General features: G+C 37.5%; 1 protein-coding gene across 1 annotated transcript; it reads right to left on the bottom strand.

Moving 5' to 3' along the window:
• Positions 1-611: 611 nt before the first annotated feature.
• LOC149812169 (uncharacterized protein At3g06530-like) lies at positions 612-25161 on the bottom strand. Its single transcript, XM_089992994.1, has 19 exons — positions 25140-25161; positions 24865-25018; positions 21729-21818; positions 21499-21647; positions 21007-21071; positions 20830-20913; positions 20542-20610; positions 13518-13700; positions 13185-13367; positions 12758-12853; positions 12582-12649; positions 12165-12495; positions 8719-8934; positions 8531-8606; positions 7944-8410; positions 7417-7826; positions 6778-7036; positions 6466-6624; positions 612-785 (listed from the first exon to the last, which is right to left on the bottom strand). Exons 1-19 carry the CDS (start codon positions 25159-25161, stop codon positions 612-614), a joined length of 3255 nt encoding a protein of 1084 aa, XP_089849120.1.
• Between the last annotated feature and the right edge of the window lie 972 nt (positions 25162-26133).

The raw sequence follows: 26133 nt of genomic DNA, 5'->3' as shown, positions 1-26133 counted from the left end.
ATCATCATTTGCTTGCAAGTAAATAGCACACAAGTGCTTAAAATCTCTCCACCATTGTCCACTCATTGGCTCTCCATGACACTTTAGTCTGGTTTTTCGTGTCACGTTCTCTAGTGTGATGGTCATCTCAAGATCTTCAAATTGAAACATTTTAGTTGCCAGATTCTAAAACTACACAATGGCCCCTAAGAGTGGGTGATTGATGTTCCATGGTGTGATCTCCAAGAATTTATGAAAATGTATTTGATCCAACAACTCCTTCACTTCCTTCGTTAGTGTTAAAAACTATTGGTGTGCTTGGTTCTAGTAGAACTAGTGCATGTGGGACGTTGTCTCTTCTGAATCAATCAGCTGAGGATCCTGTAATCAAAATTAATTTTACTAAAATTAATCAATTTTAATAGATTCTACATGTGTCATATATACATGATAAACTAATCAATTGCATTCATAGATAGTAGAAACATTAAACTAATCAATGATTGAATATATATACAATAATTTAATAAATAATTGAATATAAAATTGGAATTGATTATTACACAAAAAACAAATGAACAAAATACTTGTCCACGAGCACTAGACCTTCATCTCTGTTGCGACCTCTTAACTTACACTTTTTTCTCTGCATGGAGAGCAACATCAAACTCCTGAACAGGGTTCACATCCGATCTAGTTAGATGACCCTCACTTACATCCACTTCTTCAGGAGCCCCTTGGTCAGGTATCTCCTCCGCCCTTTCACCATTGCCACTGCAGGTGACCATAACTCCACCTTCATTTATCTGGGCATTAAGGTTAGCAACTACTTCATTGCAATCCAATGAGTCACCCTCCCCCTCTTTAGATGCTTATAGGATGGGAGACAAAAATATGCCCACAAACTGTTCAACTTTTTTCGCACATATTGCCTTAGATATGGGCTACTTTTAAATTTGTAAATGTTCTTTGTATAGCAATGAAGGTTTTTGTTGTTGTTTGAGTGCACAGTTATGTGGTTTTTGAGGTTGCATTTTTTGTGAAAACATCGAACACCTACATTTTTTGCTTTGGAAGTGGATCCCTCTCTACCCACTTCTGCACATTAAGCCATGCTTGCAAATTATCAGAATGACCTAGTTTATAGTTCTTCATTGGCTTTTGTTATTGTGCTATAGTACTAGAAAATGATGTGGGTGTGGACCCCTTTGACACAGTCTTCTTATTGGCCATATTATATTCATAAATAGATTTAAAATTTCCTATAATAACAAGATAGGGAATATTGAAAAAGCATTGCAAAACACAATCAAACTATTTGCGAGGATAAATAACTCTCCTAATCAAACAAGTCATCGTCGATGAAAAATTCTAAAAAATATTTCAAAAAAAAATAAAGGGAACATCGTTTGATTCAGTCGTTAAACAAAAGAGAACAATGTGCTTACTGGAAAAACATGTCGTCGATGATTCAACAGCGATGAAGTGACACATATGAATAGTTGTCAGAAATAGTTATCGGAAATAGATGTCGAAGGGAAGCAGGTTGGGGACAAAAAAGAACCCTAGATTATGCAAAAATAAGCATGTTGGGGACCATTGCAGATTCATATATGATTGAAAAAATTTGCAAAAAATAAGAAATATAATATATTTGTCATAAATTCTCAAATATTTAAGTACAATATTTGCGATATAGGGAGATTCACAAATACCATTATGCAAGATCGTAAAGTAAATGTGAATTCGTAAGATATTTGTGAATTTAGTGGTTTCTAGCATTTCACACATATATTTATGCGAAATCGTGAAGTATATGAAAAAAAGTAGGATACTTGTGATTTTGGTAGTTTTATTTTCACCAAAAATTCACAAATAAATTTATGTGAGTTTGTGAGGTCTACATAAAAAAATATAATTTTGGATTTAAGTGGGAGTTTGCACTAGTCGACCGGTGATACAATTTTATCGCAATAAGTCATCAATTCGCAGTTGTGAAGGGTAAAAGGGTCTTAACGATGTTGGATATTTACGGATTTAGACATCAAGAAAATATAAAAAATTGTAAGACTTTTAGGAAATTGTGTTACATTATAGGCATAGTACGATCATTTTCAGTTTTTTTTTATGTTATCCCATTGTAATCTGCTAAAGTGAGAAAAGCTCACCATATTCATTATGGACCCACTAGTGATTGAAACTTCAAAGTAGGTCCGTTAGGCACGCAAGGGGTGTCTAAACGGTAAAGCTAGTACCGTTAGTCTTTGCATGTACTAGTTGATGCAACATCCTTTTGCCTTTAACTAAAGTCTAGTATTGTTAGTCTCATGTCCAACCAAGTAACAAGGAATTTTAAGAGTTCTAGAAAGGCTATAATGGGATGTTGAATTCCACGCTCATTTAACACTGGGAGGAACATTGATTTGACCCAGTAGTCTAATTTGTGATGCTATCTCCTGTGTGGCCTCCACTTAAATGTTTGTTCAATTCATTTGCTTTTAGCATAATTGTCAATTCTCTAGTGGTAGTGTACCCAATTTCCTCCATTATCATCCTTTTTACGGCAAGAATTCCGGCAGGACAATTCATTAATTTGGCGTCTCAAGTTAGACCAAAATTACCCATACTCTACTTGTAGCCTGATCATGTGCTTTTCAGGATTGCAGCCTCTGATTTTCACGTCCATAAAGTGATAAAAAAGAATATCTGTTTTTTTATCATATGAGGTAAGTTCATTAAGATTAAACTTTCTTTAACATAAAAAAAAAAAAGATACTTCTTCCTCTTGTGTCAAATTAAACAGACTACAATGGTTACTACTATGAGAAGCTCAAGCTCTGGCTAATAGGACCTCGGTTAATCACTGTGGCTTCGTTTGGATGACACCCAAAACCAGGTTTTCAACCTGGATTTTGGGTGTAAACCTAGTTTTCAGTTGAAAACCAAGTTTTATTTTCACGTTTGTTTTGTTGTACGTGCAAGCGTCTTCTTTCCACAAAAAAAACTTATTATCATTTTGTTGAATGTGTAGATTAGATTCCTAGCTTTTGTTCTTATTACCCAACCGCATGCTCTATATATGGAACCCCACAAACACCTTTTTTTTTTCTTCGTAGGCAACAAACAGATACAACATTAGACGATTAAGAGGGCAACAATATGACGATATTGTGATATATGTTGGCTTTCATTATTTCTTTACCGAGTGGTATTTTCTTCCGATGTCAAACGTGGGTTAAATCTCATGAACATAAAAAAAAAAAATGATTCAACTGGGCAATTGGCATAGTTACATTGAGCTGACACATTGATGAAGGACAGTGCAAGCTCGGCTGATGAAGAACAGTATGTACAATAGCAAAATGAAAAAAAAAAATAGTAAAAAGAGAATAGAAGTAGAAACCAAACAGTCTCGACTGTGTATGTCTGGACCAAGTATATGAGCTCATAGGGAGCGTCGTTGGACCTCTTGAAACCCTAAAAAGGAAGAGACCAAAATGGGTTCTACTAGGGCTTTTCCATCTTGACAATCATCGAGTCTGAATTGAATTCCCTCTAGGAAAAGGGCTAACATTTCTCGGCACTAGTGACGCATTAATATTCTGCATTATTATCACCTGTTTCGGCCAGATACTCCAATCGAATTCTTTCAAGGGGCTAACACTTCTTGGTGCTACCAACCCTATAATATTCTGCACTCCCCCCACCTGTTTGGGCCAAATAGAGCACTGGTAAAATCCACTATTACTCGATATAAACCACAACGAGATACTCGGTTGGATTTTCTGTTTTAATTCTTTTAGTTCTCTCGAAGATGATTGCTCGACTCTGAAGCAGGGTAGAAAAAAGTAGTTACTGTATTGTCAACTGGTAATATCATAGCTAAGAATTCACTTTTTTTTTTTTCTGGACTTGTTGGAACAAGAGGTTTTGTGGCCTTTTAAGTTCTGTTTGGGAGACTACCATCGTAGCACCATCCGAGTGGAAGTATGAAATCCATAGCTTCATATATTGTTTGGGAGAAATGACATTTATGGGTGTTGGAATAGGAAGTGGCACCTCCAAATCCTTAAATCAACGACCAATATTTAGAATCTGCTGAGCATGTGTTTTCGTCATGCCAGTGGCGGAGCCAGGGGTGGGCATGGGTGGGCGGCCGCCCACCCTAAAATTTGAAACCGAGTCGACTCATGACTCGGAAAACTGAATCGAACCGGGACTTGTGAAACCGAGTCGACCGGACCCGGGTTCTCGATGAGTCTAGAGCCTGCCAAAAGGGGCGAGGGGTAAAACCCTCGCCAGTTTTCCTTTATCGTCCGTGCTCTGCCCCTCCGTTTCGGCGTTCCCCTTCTGTCACAGGCAAGGCGGCAACCCCATTCGCCGGCAACCCCTGTGCTCTGCAGTGTCGCCGGCCTCCTTTCGGTGAACCCGCGGTGGCGGTGCCCCCCTCCGAGCTTCTCCCTCTCTGCTACAATCTCCGGCGACGCGAGGCACCGGTGTCGCAGCCAGTCGAACCTTCGTCAATCTCCGGCAACCATCGCTAGCAGCCGGCCGTCGCACTGTCTCAGGTAACCTCCCTAGTCTCTACCCCCTCTCTCTTGCTTTTCTTGTCGATCGGCAAACACGATAACCCTGTTTGCGGTTTCTGAGAAATCGAAGCCTTCAGTTTTTCAGAAACCGCAAAGCATCAGACGACCCATGTTGCCCATGTCGCCGACCGAAAGACCTGCCGGCGACGACTGCCAACACGACGCCCAGCCATGCCCACCCCTGGCTCCGCCAGTGGGTGAAACGTCCCAACATCCCATCTGAATGAGTATTTTCAGTGGGTTATTTTGTTTGCATTTAGTTGTTAATCTTCCTATCTACTTGACGCTATTCAATTCAATTTGAATACTGTTTGTTGGGCAGTTAGCTATTCCTATTTATCTGTGTTAACCAACTCCAACTGGTATATGTAGTTTTTGAGTTAAATCTGATTTTTATTTTTGCTTGCTTGAATTGTTAGTAATTTAATTTAGGACAGGGTTTGTGTTTCACGCTTTTTTTCGTCTTGGATTTTAAGCCAAAAGCGCTGTTAGTAGTATGGGTGTGGGACACACACCAACTGTTTGGTGAAATGGCTCACTGACTCAGCTGAACCAGTTTGGTTCAGATTTTTTGGCCACCCATTGTCTTTTTCTAAGGGTCGAGTTCCTACAGTGTTCGCACATTTTAAACGGCGTTTAGGCATCTTTTAGGAATTGTTTTGTTCCATAAATCAGTACTTAAACCAGTCCCTAGTCATGTTAAATAGTTTGAGAATTTCATACATTTAATTCCACAGTCATTGCTACTTGTGCATACTCTTTACAGGATCGTCCTTCAAGACCATAGCATTGTCCCCGAGACCCCAAGTCTGCCCACCCAAGGAAAAACTTCTGGCTCCGCCACTGCGTCATGCCCCTTCTTTCAGACTGTTTAATTCAGGAAACTCATCCTGGGATCTAACTTTCTGAAATTCTCCAAGAAATGGAGGATGATATGGAAATGGTGGTGTCTATCGGCTTGGTGGCAGGTTTGGAAGGAAAGAAATAACAGATTGTTCAATGGCAAAACATGACTTCAATCGAGCTCTGTTTGCTATTCAATAGGATATTTTTCACTTGGCCAGAGCAGTTTGGACGCACAAAAAATATTTGTTGGATTGAAGCCCGACTTTTGGGTCCTTCCCTTAGCCTAGCTATATTGGTTGCTGAATGACTTGGTTAATGCATTTTCCTTTAGTAAATTCTTTGTTATCATGACGAAACCACTTGGCGATCGCTGAACTCTTAAAAAAAAATTCTTATCTCATTCACAAAAAATAAAATAAAATAATTACCACCATGGAGAGGTGGTGATTTTCAAATGCATCAGTGACAGCCACTCTGTCATCCAGTCTCATGGTGCTTTCAACAATAAGGGTGCATTAATTGACTTCTCCCTTTCCAAATTCATTATTCTGACACAAGGGCATTTATGCACCATCTTGGAAAATTAATGACCTGAGAAAGTTGGGAAGAATTCGTGGTCGGATCTTCTTGTTCCGTGTTTGCATCAAGACCTGAGAAACAAATTCATTAATGTGACACAAGGGCATTTATGCACCATCTTGGATGGGTTTAAGAAGGGGCTTTGCATTGGGCTAACTTTTGCAGTGAAGAAACTTTTGTTTGCACAAGGACTAAGGAAAGAAAAGACAGGATTAAAGTGAACATTATGCAGAAGGTTATGACAGACGAGCATTTCAAAACATCAATTACAAATTTGCAATGTTGTTGTTTTCAATCTAATACTTTTGTTCATGTCCAACTACTGATGATGTTATCACGCTGAAAACACACAATCATTCTTCACCTGAAATTTTTCTCTACATATCCACAGTTGCATGACATATACAAGCATTTGCACAAATGAGAAGTGTATGTATGTGAGCTTTTAACCACAAAACAGTAAAGCACTCACTTCATGATTGAGGGGTTTCCATAAGAGGTCTGTTCCAGCTGTCATGGCCATTTGCCCTAGGCAGGAAACCAATAGATCATCGACTTCTTCAACAGCAGGTATTACTGCAGTCTGGTCCAACAATGCTGGTGGGACTACCACAAGTTGAGAAACTATAGGCTTCAAAAGGACCAGAATGAGATTTAAAAGAAAGTATGATCAGATGGAAAGCTCCAATACTGTTGGCACATGGCAGTACTGCTACAGGTAACAGAGACAAAATTCATGTTTTCAAGTTTAGAATGTGCAGAACATAACCATCGAGGCACTTGCCTGAAAATTGGAAGAGTCCAGAAATTTTAGGTTGCCTGTATCATAAAGGAAACATTTATACAAGGATGAGACAACCAAAGCCCTTAGATGCCACTGGCTAGCTGAAAGTGGCTGCTTCTCCCCCATATTTTGATCAGAGTCTCTGAGTTTAGCCTTCTTTCGATTTCGGGTTGCTGAAATGGAGCACTGCCCCTCAACGTCGGTTAGATGGTATATGCAACTCTCAGTCAAATACTTGAAGTAGGGCACAAAAAGAGATCTGCAGTAACCATCAGAAGGCACACCAAAAACCAGCATTTAGGCAGCAGAATATACCACCATCTGATGCATCGTGAAAGCTTACAGCTCTAAAATGCAGTAAAATTGACTCAAAAGACTAGACAAATCCTAAAATTCAGCTTGACTAAGCATATCAGCTAAGGCACACAACCTCAAGGCAGATCAAATATGAACCTAACACATGCTACTTGCTTCATCTAAACATGGAGCATTTTCTCTGATGATTAGAAGTGAACGAGAAAATTTTGTTATTAAAAACCAGTGATCTGGACCAATTGTAGGTTGGCCAAAGTCGCTGGAGATGGAGACTCATTTTGCAGAAAGCAAGATTGGAAAAACACCACATCAAGAGCAGCTCACCTGTGTCGTTCAGCAAGTTTATTCACCAACTTGTAGAAGGCAATATTCCGATCTATATTTTTTGTTCTAGTAGTATGAACTTCATCCAATTCAGAATCTGCCCACTCCAGGCTCTTACTAAAGAGAGGCTTAAACAGACCCTCGGTAAGTTTCATAGTCAAAATTACCATCGCATTGCTAACACTTTCTTCCACCATGTTAATATTTTTTATGGATACAGGACATTGGCGACGAAGATCAAGTGCTACCAAGCATTGCTCAAATATTTTTGCATGGTAAGAACCCACAGATGCTCTGTCCATTTTACTGATTACAGAAGAAATCATCTCAAAAGCTATTGACAAACTAAGCTCCCCACACTTGACAGCCATAGGATATATTTTCAACAATGGCACAAGAATCAGACGAACCTGGAAAACATGAAACATATTTAAGATAACTGGTGATTTGTAGCACATTTGCCACAAGAAAACACAGTATATAGGAAAGATACAAAAAACAGATGGGAAGAAAGGTTCTTGGCATACAGAGATCTTTTCAGAGAGAAGGCTCCGGACTGTAGAAGCTTTTAGCTTTATCTTATGGCCTGACTCAGATATGAACTCTTGATTTAGCACTAATAGTTGAACTATATCCTCAAGATATGGATTCAAAATATCACCGAGTCTGTCCACAAGTGCCTCCAATGTCATAAGAACAGATAAAAGAAGAGAACCTCTGTAAGAAGTTTCACTCAGAGGCCAAGTATTGCTCCCTCTGAGTGTGTCAACCGCATGTGCAAGAATGTCATGAGCTCTTTTTAGCACTTGTTCCACAACTGCAGGAAGCAATGGTAATGCACCAACACCAAGCGTGTTGATCAGAGCACCTGTGCTTCTTAGACAGGCAGTAGAGAGAGCCATGTTTTCGGAATCAAACAGCTTTGACACAGAGGTAAGGCAAGACAATAAAGTGGAAGCACTACATGGATGCTTCTCAGCCAGAACTTCTACTGCTGAAACAATTGCCAGCTTAACCGAAATATCATTTGGACCATCCACCAACTGAATAACTTATTGACTCATCTTATCAAAATATTCGTTCATTTTGGGATCAGAAGTATTAAAATATTTACTTGCTTGCTTTTGCATCTTAAGCTTCTTCAAAGCCATATCATCACCTTTCAGATATTCACACAACAAACCAAGAGCCTGGATACAAATGAAAATCCATAAAGATAAAGATGCAGAAATAAATATGTACGACTGCATCATAAAATTCTTAAACAACAAAACAAAGGGAAAACAATCTTAGACGGCTTACCTTCTTTCTTACATTTCCTTCTGCATGCCGCAAGAACGTTGTGATGCCCACAAAAAATGCCGAAGGAACCATACGCTTTATAAGGGCCTTCAAAAGAAAATGAGCAGGTTCCCTCAATCCTTTTCTAAATGATGTAGGAACCCTTAGTTGCTTCATTCTGAACTCCGAAGTTTGCGAGAGCAAAACCACATGCTCCATGAGTGAACTGAACACTCCCTGCAGCATAATACATTATAATAGAAACCAGCACCACACTAAATGTATTTGTGGAAAAAAAGAAAAGTAATGTAAATTATAAACTGCAAGCCTACACATCAACAGGACAGTACAATTATGTAAAATAATAGCACAGCTCATGTATAATAATTTTTACGTCTTTTATTTATATAAATTTGCAAGTACATGAACATCTTAAAACTTTCCTTTGCCTATCAGAAGAAAATAATACAAAGTTCATGCAATCCTTGAATTATGTGATTCTTTCGGCTAAAGCCCAATAAAAGTACAAGTTTGATAAGCATTAGAAATATCAATAAGAATGAAATGATGAATTACAAATACATAAGAAACACAAAGGGTGAGCAATCAGTCAAGCCTCTCATGAGAGGCACAACTCTCGATTAAAAAGAGCTCTGCGAGCTTCCTCACTAGTCACTAGATGCTACAGCCCTATTAGGATCCTCAAACTTTGAAGCCAAAGTAGAGTCCAAGTCCGCCTTAGCCGATGGGTAAATGGTCTCTAGTCTAAGTCACACAGGCTCGACTAAAAGGTCGACGCATCGGCGTCGCCCGTACCCGACATAGGTGCAGCTTCGGACATGGTCAACGAAGTGTCGGACTCGGTCAACACACTGGGGCCGAGTCTATCCACATTTTGGACTCGACCAACTTTGACCGAGTCTATTTTTGTTCATTTATTAAAATTACAAAACATAATACAAACAGAATACACAGGGAAAACACAATAAAGATCTTTTGTGATAATGAAGTTGTCATGTCCTTTTCAAATAACAACAAGAGTTCAACATCATGTCGACACATGGAGTTAAAATATTTTATTGTTAAAGAAAGGACTGAGAATCATCTGGTATGTATTGATACAATTGGGACGAAGGAAATGACTGCGGATCTCCTTACTAAAGGGCTAGCACCGGGATTGTATTCCCAACATGTAAAGGGGATGGGTCTTTTTTATTCCTTCTGATGTATGACAATACATTATGTGATCACATTTGTGTTTATGTTTTGATTCTCTAAGGTTTTGTGTTATTGTTCATTTTGTATAAATAATCTCTCATATGGGTTAGAAAGAATAGCAGAATAACAATATTAAATGACCAATAGAATAGGTGAGAGACCAACCTATTCATAAAGGTAATTTTTTACATGCCTAAGCACTGAAGGTGAATTGTAGCGTAGTACATGGAAATATGACATTTCATAAAGAGGTGTTCATATCCATGACTCATACGATTCATCCTTGTGATAAAGGGTGGCATGTGAACCCACATAAAGAATTAAATTGAGATAACGATATACACCTCGATTTAGTACACTTTTGGTGTCAATGGGTCAAGTGGGAGAATGTTGGACATTATCGGTTATGGGTCCAACTCACAAGTGTGACCCTGTTTGACACCCATTAGTGGGTCACGTTAGTGGCCACGTAATGGGGATAGTGGGTGGGAGTTACATGAATGTAGAGAAAACCACATTCACGTAACTGCCTAATCTCCCATTACATAAAAGGTTAGAGGCTATGAGGATGATGAGACATTCATAGCATTTACCCTGCCAAAACAATTCTGCATTCGGATACAGCGGAAAAGGTCCTGCTCACCGTCGACATAAGGCTTGGGCTCATTGTGGGCGTCGACCGGCTGAGGAGAACGCCGAATTTCCTACACGCACTATGGCGAATTCAGGTATGCTTCCTGTCAGTGTTTGTTTTACAGGATTCGCCAACATAAACATTATATATGCAATGTATATGTATGTAAAGAAAGTGACAGTAAAAGGATGATTTAAAAATGGTCCAAAACATCATGTTGGAGTTAACTTTAACACATAAAATAGTAAACAGATTACAGTAAACATGGTTCAAAGGTTAGTTTTTGCTTTTTGAGTTAGAACACAGTAAACATGTCACACGGATACTCTGTTTTGATTGTTGTTCTATATACTTTTACATACAAATCATAATGGAAACCTCACAAAAATGGTTGAATCCCTGTATCTGCAGCCGTATCCATGTGACATAGGTGTGTACCATACTACCACTATAACTTATGGTGGTTCACTATTATAGTAGATGGTAGGAGGCACTTCTTGACCTACTGAACCACATGCTTCAGGATCTACTGGCACTTTGAGTTATAGCCATAGTCATATATTGTCAATGAAATGAAAATATAGGCTTTATAAATGCTTTTTCGGAGAAAACGACTTAAGAGGTAAAACATCATGATATTTTCAAAAATAATTTTATAGTGATACTGTTGTGATAATATTAATATATTTTTAGTTACCTTCACTTTTCTTTTCTATATCTTAAATATGTTTTTTCTTCTTTCTTTTATATTTTTTACTTATTTATTTTGTTATATTCTATACATGTGTATTTTATTATCTAAACCAATTATTTTCTTTCTTATTTATTCTATTTTTATATATATTTTTTAAATTAAGTGTGAAGGTTTACCCAAGATTTATCAAACAAATTTATATTATTGCAAGATTTGCCTTGCTGAGATATAGCCAAAACTGATATTTGTGACTATCGTCACAGCCTAATAGGATTAAGCACATAGCTGTTTTCAAGAACCAAAATAAGAAAACAAACAAGGTACGGAATTCTCCAGAAGTCAGCAATCAAGAAAGATCTTACAGCTGAAATGATCAATTTCATTTCAAAAGAACAAAATGAAAAGATGATGACATGGTCTGAAAATGGAAAATGATAACTAACAAACTTTCTATGATTACAGTCTTGTGCTCATGAAAGAACGGTATAAGTAAATGTTGCAAAGTACAATCTTGCACAACGAGCAAGATTGTGCAACTTATGAAGTGCTTTATTGTCCTCAAATCTCGATGGAGATCATAGTTGATGTTTTTTCCTTCTAAACTCACCATGTGTTTAATGGTTTATTGCTGAATGGAGAGGGAATAATGATATGTATAATAATTGCAAAGTATACCCTGTCCAAGGAGCAAAAACACACTGCAAATTATGAAATAATTTTGCTTTCCTTGATGGAGATTACAATTTTTTTTTCTTTTTAAGCTCATCAAGCACTTAATGATTTATAGGTGAATGAGGGAGCATATTTCCAATATGGATTGCAAAGGGAAAACCCACATTGGAGAGCACATACGGCCAATAGGACAGAAAAACTATAACGATGGAGAGCTGACATAATAGTCAAAACATTCAGAACTATTACCTGAAGGTTATCAATATCATGGCCAGCTTCTAGTCTGAACATCAGTTCTGAATCTTCCAATTTGTAAAGGATGAATCTCATGGCAATTTGTAATTCAGTTGCTTTCTGAAGGCTGGAATCACCTATTCCCATCTCATCTAAAAAGTTGATAAAGGATAGAAGCCATGTTGTGCATGGATATTGCACACTAGCAAAAAGATACTCCCATTCTGATTCTACCATAATTGGACTGGACGCATTATGTGCAGGAAAAGATTTGCTCGTCCTCTGGACCAATGTCTGAAAGAGAAGAACAAGCAGCAAACCCAGACTATCGCTTTCACCCAATGCTCTGCAGCAAAAGGGCCGTTAAGCCAGTAAAAAATTGATCACCTAAACCACTTAAGCAACATGTTGAACATTAGTGAGCATAATTACCTCAATAGGCAAGTTATGAGAGTGATTCTTCGACTCTCAGACACTCGGGGCAGCACTTCAATGAAAATCTATACACCCAAATCCATATCAATGCTAAATGTAGACCAACATGCACAAAAACAATTTCAAAAAAAAATTCCTACGCACATAACAACACACTGAAGACATGCCCTTACCTGAAGAAGCTTCTCTGCACTGCGCAAACTAGATAGCCAGCAAGGAACCAGAGTGCAAATCAGGTTCTCAAAAACATGTTGAGAATGACGACCATCCTTCAACATGCAAAAGAAAAGACAACTATAATGAATCCCAAAGAAAAAGGCATTTAATTTCCACTACCCATCAATCCATGGAGCAGAAGCATCAATTTCTAATTGCAATGGTGATCATCATGTCTTAAATAAACTAAAATCCAAAAAATTCAGCCAAAATGCATTGCTTGAAAATTATAATAACCATGAACATTCTTAGTTTCATAACATGTTGAAAAAAGAAGGCATGGAATAGCATAAAACCAGTTAACAGAACGCAAACAAACTTCTTATGAAAAATAGGATAAGAGAGAAACAATCAAACTCAGGTTTGAATGAAGAAATAACCAACCTGCCTAATAGTAGATTCACCAGCTACCAGACATATGTCAATTATATGATCCAAGACCTGACTGGCGTCCAACTTTGTGAGAGATGTTATCAATGAAAATACTTGATTGCAAGCCGTATAATCCTCCACGTGATGCATGAATTGAATTAACAGATCCATGTTTACTTTCATTGGAATGGATTTCTGGTTAACAAAGAGTAAAAAGGAAACAGCACAGACATGAATGTCTATCGACTATCAAATAAATACATCAAATTAAAAAGCAAAAAGGAAATTATTGCAGAGAGTATTTAAACTGAATCTAAATTTCAAATTCAGGAATAACACCATCACCTCTAAATGACGGTTGGAAAGCAAAGAAGCAGCAGTGTCCTCTAGAACAAATAAAATTGCTTGTTGAAGGTAATGTATTAAGTCCTTCGTTGATGGGGAAACATCCATTGGAGCAAGTCCAGAAATCCATTCACTATCCAAAGTCTTGTAGAGAAGCTTAATAAGAGCTTCAATAAGAGCAGGCTTACAAAAATAAATATTCAAAGTTTCAGTTTCCAATTTATGAAAGACAAAAAACACGAGAACATGACTACCTCAATGTCAAATAATGCTTTCCAGGAATTTAATATTATAAACCAACCTGCTTTCCAAAACTTTCTTTAATAACAAAACATCAAGCAGAGAGAACAGAAAGTGTAGTATCCCTCCCTCATTGGTAAACACGTCAAGTCCTTGATGTTTTTGTAGCTTTGGTTTTTTGGATGTATTGAGAGATTTAACCCCAATGTGATTTTGAGCAACAACAAGATCAAGATGTTTGAGTATAGTGAGGCTACTGACCCGATACACATAAAGCATTAAAAAAAACAGTTAAAAAGTAATCTGATTAAACTGGCCATAAGTAAATACGGTTGTCAATGCAAAAACATGCACATGTAAAATTCAGGTTAAATGTGAACAGAAATTCAACATCATGGGGTCACCCTCATGGCCAGTGGGTGGTTGTGAGGGTGCTGAGATGAAGACACCGGATCAAACCCCACTGGCACACAGGTGTGTCCGTAGCTTTCAGAGGTGGGCCACATAAAGCACGTGGTCATGGGGCCCCACCCAGAGTTTTCCTCGCTTCAATGAGGCTTCCTCGTCATCAAACAATGTGAACAGAGAAATTCACTACATGTTGTAGCAGAACATGCAATGTATACCCCCTCTTTCCACACATTTTCACTCCAAAAGTGTCTACCTATGTAACCATTTGCATGTATATCTATTTAACTGTCAATCTGCATACTGTCAGAAGAATGCATACACGCATATAAACCAGAGTTACTGGAAGCTTCTTACATAAGTGGGAAGCCCACTTCCTGGAAACTCACTTTGGAAGTGCGATACTCCTCGCTTCCGAAATTTGATAGGAATCTTGATTCACCCACACTTCTCTTATGTTATTCACACTATTCATCCATTCTTCTTATATGTTTTCTCACACTACTTTTCATATTTTTTGTGTTTCCTCCCGCACTTCTCACTCACTTCCATGTGCTTTCTCTAAATTGGCAATCATCATTTTTAGATTTTGTTAAAAAATTAATTTTACAGTAAAAAATCATGAAATTTAAGAATAGTTATTTTTATTTTAGTTTTTATTTGTGTTCCATTTTGATTCTCATTCAATTCTTATATTGTTTTTTTTCTCGCTTCTCGCTTCCTATACATTTTAAAAAGCATCACTTTTCGCTTCCACTTCCCGTATTGTTACCTGCTTCCACTTTCTAGTCAGGCAACCTTGACATAAACACATGCTTACGCGCGTGAGCACACACCCATGCACAATTGTATATTCTTTGTAACTTAGCCCATAATGCATGACACAACTTGTAAAATCCCTGGAACACTTGAGCAAGCTAGTTGCAGGAACACACCTACAAAAAACAAATAATCTAAAAGAGGCCCATTTTGTCTATGGAATTTGCTGTTACTGGAAGAAAAGATGCACTAAAAAGACTAAAAACTTCACCCAGCTGCTTGCAGCCAGTTAATCAAGAACCCTAAAGCCTATCTTAGTGACTACAAGCACTAATCTTCAAGAGGCAGCAAAGTTATTCAAGAACATGACTTTGGACTAGAAGAACACAGGATGACTTTGTTAGATTAAACAATATAAAGGAAAAGGATTATAATGTTATCCAAGTAGAATAACAATATCATTCTATCATTAGGCAGCAAGTGCCTCTTTGCTTCACAGTAAAACATGAGAAAATGGGTCATTTCCATATGAAAATGGCTATCTTTCTCACGTGAAGCCATCTTGAGAAAATTGTGAGGCTCAGACAGCAGGATTCAACTTTTATGTTGACCACCAATTTCTTAGAAAATTTGATTTCTCATGTATCTTCCCCACAGTGGATGTCATCACAATTGACAAAAGGTACTTTTTAGCGGGAACCAAGTTGACAGTTTCTTCACATATGAAGCAAACATCAAATTTTACTTTTGCATGAAAATCTTTTCATATGATCTTACTATCATATGAGAAGAACTTTTCGGCTACTCTTTTTTATGTTGAAACAAATGGGCACTGAGAACATGTTTGAAAGGAGGGTTTCATTTTCACTGTGGAAGTCAATCACATGGTTTGAAAATCCAATGGTCACTTAACTGAACTTGTTTTGTACCACCATAAAGTAGATCTCAAACTTCCTAAAAAAATCCTTTTATAAACGGTGCATGTAATTGACATGTTAAGGAATAAAAGCACAAATCAAAATGGTGGAAATACCTTCTAACTGGCCTGCAACATAGCAAATGTGAAATGAAGAGTAGGCGAGAAAGAGGAGAGAAAACAACAATGGCCTCAATCCTCTGGAATGGAAGAACTCTATTCCAGTATTTGTAATGATTTTACATAACCACACTTAGGATTTTAATCATGAGGGCATCATTTCCCTTAGAGTACAATTTATGTCCCATGAAGGTTGACCATTATAATTACAGTCAATAATAATTACTCTTGTCATTCTTATAACTTAAAAAACTGAAATAACCTTGCCCTCAAGTTGCACATTGTGTTTAAACATGTAGAACTTATCTTCAAGAGATGATGCCTGGCACTCAATAATCCCCTTGTGAGGATGTTGCAATCTGCAATTCTGAATCAATGAGTTTTGCTTCAAACTCAAAGCTCTCCCTTGCAAAACGTTCATCTATTTGAAAGCACTTTGATTTATTATGAAAGATCAAGTCCAAGGTTAGTGCAATGCACTTCTATTATTACAATATTTGCCGCACTTTTCCCTTTTCTACTCATCCACAATATGAAATTTCTTCCAAACAGTATGTAATATCCTGACAACCATCTCTTAGTATCAGGATCTCATGCCCAATCAGCATCGGAGTATCCAATGACTGATTGTGTTACATGCTTTTTGGGATCAATTTTAAACTATATGAGGCCATGAGTTATTGGTCCTTTGACAAGCTTCCAACTAGCCATGTTAAACTTGTAAAGTCCTCATACTTTTCTTGAGACATTCGTATCTCCTTTCTATCAATTTTAATGCCAAGGAAATATCATAATTCTCTAAAGTCCTTTATGTAAAATCTTTAATGCATATCACTTATCGACGACATTGAACTTCCTATAATGATCATGTCATCAACATATGGAAGTATGATAACTATTGTGTCCTTGCTTTGATTGATAAAAAAATGATGATTGTTGCTCCTCTCATAACACGTCATAAAAGCCTTGAAGTCACATTCGTGATGCTTGTTTCAAGCCATACAAAAAATTTAGATCGAGTTTGCACACAAATTTACATGAATCGCCTTCAAAGAACTGAACAGGTTATTCCATATACACTTCTTACACCAAGTTGATGAAAACCCAACCATGCATCAAAGGCAAAGATAATACCATCTAGAACAGACATGACTAAAACTTGTTGATAATCCAATACATTCTGCTGACCAAATCCTTTGCCTACTAAACACACCTTATATCTTTCAATACTCCAGTTACATTTACACTTTATTTTACAAACACATTTGCATTAGACCATGTTCTGGTTCATTGTTCATTTTACAATCTCAAGCACCTGCCAAGGTGAATCACAGTTTCACAAGATAATATGCTATGCATGGCACGCATATCTCACAAGAAAAATGTGAACTATGATAATAGGGACCAAGAATCTCCACGCACCTCCCCCCTTTTGTTTTGGTGGGTCCTATAACATCAATTGCAACGTTGAATCTAATACTTGATGTAAGTATTATACTTAGGGTTTTATACAAAATGATGTTTGACAATGCCTTTGAACCTTTAGACCAACATTGTCTGTATCGTACCATATCGTACGATATGTATTGTTACTATGAGGAATATCGATATGATACACACTCATATCTTGATACAAGTGTGTATTTTATCTCTATCATATGTATCATACAATATGAGTCTGTTTCGTACCATATTGTATGATACTGGGTATAGTGTACGATACAATACGCACTGAAAAAGGGGTTGAACCATAATTTTTCATTTTTTGGATTTTAAAGACCTCTTGAGGGGCCAAGTCCCTCATTTGTGTATAAGTCATTAAAGAGGTATTCACGCACCCTAGGACTCGTGACAGTGATTTGGGGGCCGATTTGTATGCAAAGGAGAGAGATTTTTGTGGTTTGCTAAAGTAAAAGTGCATTTCCACTATTTTTTCACTCAAGTGGGTTAACGTAAAAAAATCTTTATTATGAGTAAAAGTACAAAGCTACCCTCCAAAAAAGATTGTCGTTGGGGCAGCTACTCATAATTTTTCAGTTTTCGATTTTAAAAACCTCTTGAGGGTCGACTCCCTCATTTGTGTAAAAGCCATTAGAGAGGTATTTAAGCAATTTGAGGGTCGGCCTGTGTGCAAGGAGAGGGCTTCTACGGTTTGCTAAAGTAAAAGTGCATTTTCAGTGTTTTTTCATTCAAGGAAGTGGGTTAAAGAAAAAAATCTTTATTATGAGTAAAAGTACAAAGCTATCCTTCAAAAAAATTTGCCTCAAGGGCTGCTACCCCCTGCAAACCTCCGCCAACTTACTGCAAAGTTGGATCCACAAAAATTAAAAATTTATATCAAGGTAGAAATTAGGCTTCACACTCTTCAAACAAAGATGGCATCAAATGATCCGGCATGAGAATGTGTCACTCAAGTAACAAGTGAAAACCGATTGAAAATCAAATGCAACTATTGTCATAATATTTTTGTTTATTTAATATGAAAGTACGAGTCTTATGACATGTTCTTAATTGCAAGATATTTAATATTTTGCATTGTTCTTGTGAGACAGTTGATGTTTGATGATGTCTTATGCAACTCATAAACACATAAATTCTTAATATGTGATTTTATGGTTATATTTTATGCAATTCATCATTGTTTCACGTGCTATGATTTTTTTTAGAATTCTTTCTAGTTTTTTTATGATTTTCATGCTTGTTTTGAATTTTTTTATTAAAAAATTACAATTTTTTACGATACAATATGTATTTTATTTTGTGCCCGACCAACACGGGTAACAATATGATGCTTACAACCTTGCTTTAGATCATAATCATCTATATCGTTCAAGGTAATTTCTTGTAAAGGATTTTTCTAGGAGTTTTTTCAATTAGTGTTTTTTCTTCAAAAAATCTCGAAAGTTTAAAAAAATGAAAAATCAATAATAATAAAAAATATAAGAAAATAATATTTTTTGCATTATTTTCTTGCAAACATATAAAAAAACAAGCTTCAACAGGGTTTAAAATACAAAAGAAACAAAAAAGAAGAAAAAACATCTTAAAATATAAAAAAAATTACCAAAAATATTGTGATATGATCATGATGTTTTCAATTCCGGAGATACACTTAGTTGTCAAAGGTGGCGCCTAGGCGCAGCCCCATCGCCTGGGTGACCAGGTCTCGGCGGTGGGGCCCTATATTGCCACCTAGGTTGTTACCTAGGCTTTTTTTAAAGTCTGGGCCTTTATTTTAGACATCATTTGTTTCTTTTTCGAGGAGGAGAAAAAAAAGAAAGAGAAGACAATATACATGTTTCTTATTATGTTTTTTTATTTTTTTATTATTTTGGGTACCGCCTAGGCCTTTTTGGGGGCTCACCGCCCAGCGCCTATGACAACTAAGGAGATACTTTGAATATATCACAATATACTGCCAATAATTTAGGCCGGCTCTAAAACATTGATATTATCTTGCAATATTTTTAAAACATCATATGTTATTACCCTAGATATATCTCAAAGAATATATATACTTAGGTATATGTTATTACTCTATATTTTACAAAAGCTCCATACTTCCTTTGCTATAAAAAAAACTATCATTCTTTTTAAGTAAATACTGTTTATTTCAATTCATGTCTTCATTTAGCTTCAAGATGCTACTTGTGTGAAACAGAACAAGAGTTGATCGGGCAGCTCCTTTCGACTTGTTCGTTCTTCACTAATATGCTAAACTTGCATGGCCTGAATGGAGGACGAAAGATTGGTACCTCACGACCTTCAAACAGTTAATCCTTGGCCCTTGGGCAAAGAGTAGAAAAAAAAGTGTAAGGCGATTTGGAGGCCATGGATTTTCCTCAAATGGTGGGGCACGAATCTTTAGAAGTTAAGCTAGAGATTGTTAAGACCATTCATGGAAGAATTCAGTTGCAGATATCCCTTTTTTGAAAGAACAAAGTGGAAGGACTCAGATATTAAATGGATTTCGCTAGTAGTATTAGCACTCAACCGATGAAAGACTCAGATAAGTTGTTTGTTCATGTTACAGATTTATTTTGATCTATACTGACTTTGATAGTATCTTTTTGATATCTCTTCACTTCTGTTTGCACATTTTATAATCAAAGTTTTACTTTCCCTTAAAAAAATAATATCATATGATACACTGCAATAAGCTTGTATCAAGTATATTTGATTTACAACATTAATAGATTGTTTCTCCAATTTCTAGTCAATCTCCACCACATTTGGTGATGATAAAATGGGGACATCATCCAAGCAAAACCAAGCATGAAACTGACCGAATCACCAATTCTTGGAGCAAAAGTTTAGAAAAACATGCTTGAGCCAATTATGATCAATGGCAAAGTTGGGTATTGATGTGGCAGGCTACCATACAGGATTACAGAAATTTTGCAATTCTCAGTCAAACTATGGCCAAAAAAGAGTACTAAAATAAATTGGTTTAAGTGTACGAACGTGCACACACACACACACACACACACACACACACACACACACACACACACACACACCACAAAAAATTGTTTATTGCATATCATAAAATAAAAGGCATATGCAGTTATGAATAACTACCTTCCAACTCTCATATTTCTCTTTACCAGCCTTAGCTACATCTGACAGAGCAGCTCGACGAACTTCAGCCTGCACCAAGTTCCAAATAAACATTGAACTGACACAATATCAAAAAGCAGAAAAAAAGTTTTGAAAAAAGGACAAAAGAATGCTTTTGTGACAGCTCGAAGGTAAAAAAGAAGGGACATTTCCAAAAGAAACAATCAAAACATTCAATTTTGTAAATGGCAAATACTGGGAAGATACCTTTGGATGTTCAAGTGAGAACCATAATTTCAAATTAGATACCTCCAAGGGCAAATTTGGCCCCACAAACATCAACGTTGAACTCTCAAAAAACGCATTACCACATTTCTGGTGCACTTTTTTATTCTGGTCATCAAATATGACATTAACCAAATCCATTAGATTAAAAGATGACTTTTTTTATAGATCTTGTACCTTCATTAACTCAAAAAGGACTACCTCAAAGATCTCATGAACAGCACCACTCAATTCATTTGGATACTGCTTATCCAAAGCAAGCAACACTTTCATAGCCCAAACCAACACAACACTTTTATAGATTTTGTAAAAACACCATCATGATGCATGTATGAGTGAAAGAGAAAAACTAAAATTTCAAACTATTCTTAGGGGACCAAGCAACCAACACAACTGACATCTCCCCTACTCACCATTTCCTCTAGTTCCTAGCTGCTAGTTAGCTGATAGTTGTAAAAATCAAACTTTATCTTTAAACTAGCATTAGCAGTGAGACAACTTGGTCCAGATAGAAAAGCAAGCTTAGCACCTCCCAGACTTGATATTAGTAATATTCTGTTCATTTTATCCCTTCTCAGTATCCACTTATCATTAACATTGTAGCATCACCAATTTTCATTGAGATTTTCTCTTTTGATCATTCCCAAAAGGCAATGCAGATGATACAAGAAACTATTTGGAAAAACCACATACCTGATTCAGGTGAATCTAAGTTTGTTGTTTCTGTTGACAACTTGGCACAAGCAGCTAGTACCTTGGATATAATATTGACAACAAAATTCCCCATAGGAACCATCTCAATTAGTCCAATTAATGCAAGATGACAAGAATCATCATCACAACTGCAAAAAAAACATGTATCTGTTTTAAGTGCCAATTAAGTGACAAACACATTGTTGTGACTAAAATAGAATGAGACACACCAGTAGCGGACTAAAGAGTCCAAGAACACAGAAAGAAACTTCTCAATGTTGTACTCCTTCAGCAAATCAGCCAGAACTGGAGGAACTTCCCTTCAAAGCACAAAAGAATTATGGCATCAAGGATTGTTCAAAATAATGCGAAACCCATAAAAGAGAGAAAAAATTAAAAAAGAAATACACTGCAAAAGTGACGTTGACTACGCTTTATCATCAAAATTAAGCTATTAATATGCAGTAAAGAGAAGGACTTTTAGGAAATAAAACATTGTCAATGTGCAACATTCATCCTAACAAAATGGCCATCCGCTTCTATATGCTTTATGAAATAGCTAACTACAAAAATTCACCTAACAACAGAAAAAGAATAAACCCATAGAGAGATGCATGATAATCCATCTTTACTGATTCGCACCCAAGAGAAACACCATCGATACTACACAAAGATAATGACACCAATCCATTCATGGATTTGACCAAAAAAACACAATGACTTCATCATTCAACATAAGAATTCACTTCCAGCCCAAGCCAAAAGCAGAGATCTGGTGGTCCATCCAGATTACCATTGTAAAAACCTTGGAACATTAAGTTATGTTTCTCAGCCACATTATAAAGTTTCCTATGTTTTAGAAATCTTCATTATCATCATCAAGACTTATTCCGACTAGATGGGGTCAGCTTTACACCCTGATTCCCCATTTCTTCCATCTAGAGATACAAGTGAGTCCCCCTACAGCCTTTGATATCCTCTCTCACAGCCTTCCTGCAAATCTTCATTGGTCTTCCTCCTTTTCTTAATATCTTCAAATTGCATCACATAACCCTCTCTTGCTAGTGTTGTGTGTAGAGAAATTAAGATAACAAAAAATATACGGAAGCAATATAGGATCTAACAAAGGCATAATCAAATCACAACACAAGGGTTGACGTGGTTCGGTCAACACGACCTACATTCACGGGGCACGGAGAGAATAATCCACTATAATGAAAGTAGAGAGTACAATGTAGAGAGTACAATGTCCAATAGCTTGCCCAAAGCTAAAGATAATAACAACAAGGAAATCACAAGAAGAAATGAATACAAGATTACCTCTCGGGTGCACAACCCGAGTCAAAGCCCACACCACAACCAACACCTCTCTCTGAGAATCAATGTGTGGTGACGAACCTTCTTCCTTCCTTTTATTCTTTCTACTCTCTCTCTCTTACTTCTTCTCTCTTTGAACACTGCACACAGCCACTCTACCCTTCTTCTTCCAGCACACAGCCTCTGCACCCCTATTTATAGATGGCATAGAGTCTTCTAGACTCATTCCAGAAACTGAAGGGTTTTAACCTTTCAACTTCCTGCATTAATGGGAGTTAGGTGGTTATTCCGCTTCCCCACATCATTAATGAGGGGATAAGGTTGACCCTTCAACTTCTCCTGCATTAATGAGAAGTGGGTGGCTATTCCACTTCCCCACACCATTAATTAAGAATAGGGCTGGACCCAACAATCTCCCCCTCCAGCCCAAGGGGATACTCCAATTCAACTAATCAACTGAAGTTCATCTCGACCAATTGTCGACATGTATTTTGTTTCTCCATCGGTAAGGCCTTTGTCAGCATATCTGCACCATTATCATTTGTGGAGATCTTTGCAAGATGAAGCAAATTTTTCTCAAACACATCTCGGATCCAATGGTACCTGATATCTATATGTTTTGACTTTGAGTGAAAACTCGGATTCTTGGCGAGATGAATGGCACTCTAACTGTCGCAGTACACCAAGTACTTGTCTTGCTCAAAACCCAACTTCATCAAGAATATTTTCATCCACAACATCTCTTTGCAAGCTTCTGTAAAAGCAATGTAGTCTGCCTCAGTAGTAGACAAAGCAATACACCTTTGCAATTTTGACTCCCATGACACAGTTCCCCCTGCAAAAGTGAGTACAAAACCAGATGTGGACTTCCTCGTATCAATATTTTCAGCCATATTTGCATCTGTGTAACCTGTCAAGACAGATGATCCACCACCAAAGCTTAAACAAACTTTGGAGCTCCCTTTGAGATATCTAAAGATCCACTTTACTGTTGCCCAATGCTCTTTTCCTGGATTTGCAAGGAATCTACTAGCAACACCTACTGCATATGCAATGTCTGGTCTCGTACATACCATCGCGTACATCAAGCTTCCGACTGCTGAAGCATAAGGAACTTTCTTCATTTTCTCCTTCTCCTCGTCACTTGATGGACTATGCTCCGAGTTCAGCTTAAAGTGACCTGCAAAAAGAGAAGCAACTGGCTTTGCATTGTTCATACTGAACCTATCCAACACCTTTTCGATGTATTTCTCCTGTGATAACCATATCTTCTTGGTTTTTCTATCACGAGAGATCTGCATGCCCAATATTTCCTTTGTTGGCCCCATGTCCTTCATTGCAAAGGTCTTACTCAGTTCCTTCTTAAGCCTGTCAATTATAGACATATATTTTCCAAGGATAAGCATATCATCAACATATAACAAGAGAATAATAAAATTCTCACCGAACCATTTTATTTAGACACAATGATCTGCAGCCAATCTATTGTATCCATTTTCAGCCATAAATGAATCAAAATTCTTGTACCACTGTCTTGGAGCTTGCTTCAACCCATACAAACTCTTTTTCAACCTGCATACAAGATTTTCTTTACCTTTGACTTTAAAGCCTTCTGGTTGCTCCATGTATATCTCCTCCTCTAAATCACCATAGAGGAAAGCAGTCTTCACATCTAGCTGCTCAATCTCCAAGTCCAGGCTAGCAGCAATACCTAGAGCAACACGAATAGAAGACATTTTAACAACAGAAGAGAAAATCTCTTTAAAGTCAATACCTTGCTTTTGACCAAAGCCTTTCACAACCAATCTAGCTTTGTACTTTGGTTGAGAACATTATTCTTGAGTCTTCAACCTGAAAACCCACTTGTTCTTCAAGGCCTTTCTGCCTTCTGGTAGTTCCACCAAATCATAAGTGTGGTTCTTCTGCAATGCATCCATCTCATCGTGCATAGCTATTAGTCATTGCTCTTTCTGCTCACACTCTCGTGCTTCCTGGTAACTCTCTGGTTCACCTGCATCAGTAAGCATCACATACTCATGTGGAGAATACCTTCTAGAAGGTTGTGACTCTCTGGAAGATCTTCTTAGTTGGGGTTCTGGAAGAGGTTGTTCTCTAACTTCTTCCTGCTCAGCATGGCCTGCAGGTAAATCAACATCCGCCTCTGCATCATCTTCCTGCACTGTTCTTCCTTCAACTTGTGCCACTGGAGGAGTAATTGGATCTAAGTGGATAGATTCACCTGCAGAAGTCTAAATTGACTCCTCTTTCTTGATATCTTCAAGTGTCTGGTCTTCAAAGAATACCACGTCTTTGGATCTGAATACCTTCTGCTTCTCTGGATCCCATAGCCTGTAGCCGAATTCGACATCATCATATCCCAGAAAAATGCATTGCCTTGTCTTATCATCAAGCTTGGACCTCTCCTCTTTGGGGATATGTGCAAATGCTCTGCATCCAAATACCCTCAGGTGCTTGTAAGACACATCATTTTCTGACCATACCCTATCTGCAACATCATTTGCTAAGGCATGAGCAGGAGACAAGTTGATCACATCAACTGTTGTCCTTAAGGCCTCGCCCCAGAATTTCTTTGTCAGCTTGGATTATGCAAGCATACACCTGATTCTTTCGACAATTGTATGATTCATCCTTTCTGCAATTGCATTGTGTTGTGGGGTACCTGGAACTATCAACTCATGGCGAATTCCATGAATTTTATAATATTCATGGAATGGACCTGTGTACTCGCCACTATTATCTGACCTGATGCATTTCAGTTGTTTCCTTGTTTCTCTCTCAACCATAGCATGGAATTGCTTGAATACATCAAGAACCTGATCCTTGGTTTTCAGAGGGTATGCCCAAACCTTTCTGGAGAAGTCATCTATAAAAGTAACAAAATAAAGTGCACCACTGAAAGTTTTCACATCAGTAAAACCATTAACAGTTTTTGTTCTCAGAGGACCACAAACATCAGTATAAACTCGCTCCAGAATGTGTGATTTTTTATGAAAGACATTTCTAACAAATGATACTCTATGTTGCTTACCAGCTAAGCAATGAACACACGGGTTTAGACGTGTACCTTTTAACTCTGGGAGTTGATCCCTCTTAGCAAGAATCTGCAAGCCCTTCTCACTCATGTGGCCTAATCGACTGTGCCACAAATCAATAGAAGAGTCCTCAGTTGTATTCAACTGTCCCTTGCATACCTTGCCTTGCATCTTGTAAAGAGTATAACATCTCTTTCCTCTGGCCTGAACCAATGACCCGCTGCTGAGTTTCCACTGTCCTTGGCTAAAAACACTGCTTCTGCCC

Source organism: Nuphar pumila, chromosome 17 (genome assembly GCF_984573655.1).
Source record: "Nuphar pumila chromosome 17, dmNupPumi1.hap1.1, whole genome shotgun sequence".
Taxonomy (NCBI): Eukaryota; Viridiplantae; Streptophyta; class Magnoliopsida; order Nymphaeales; family Nymphaeaceae; genus Nuphar; species Nuphar pumila.
This window is presented reverse-complemented; position numbering and strand designations above follow the sequence as displayed.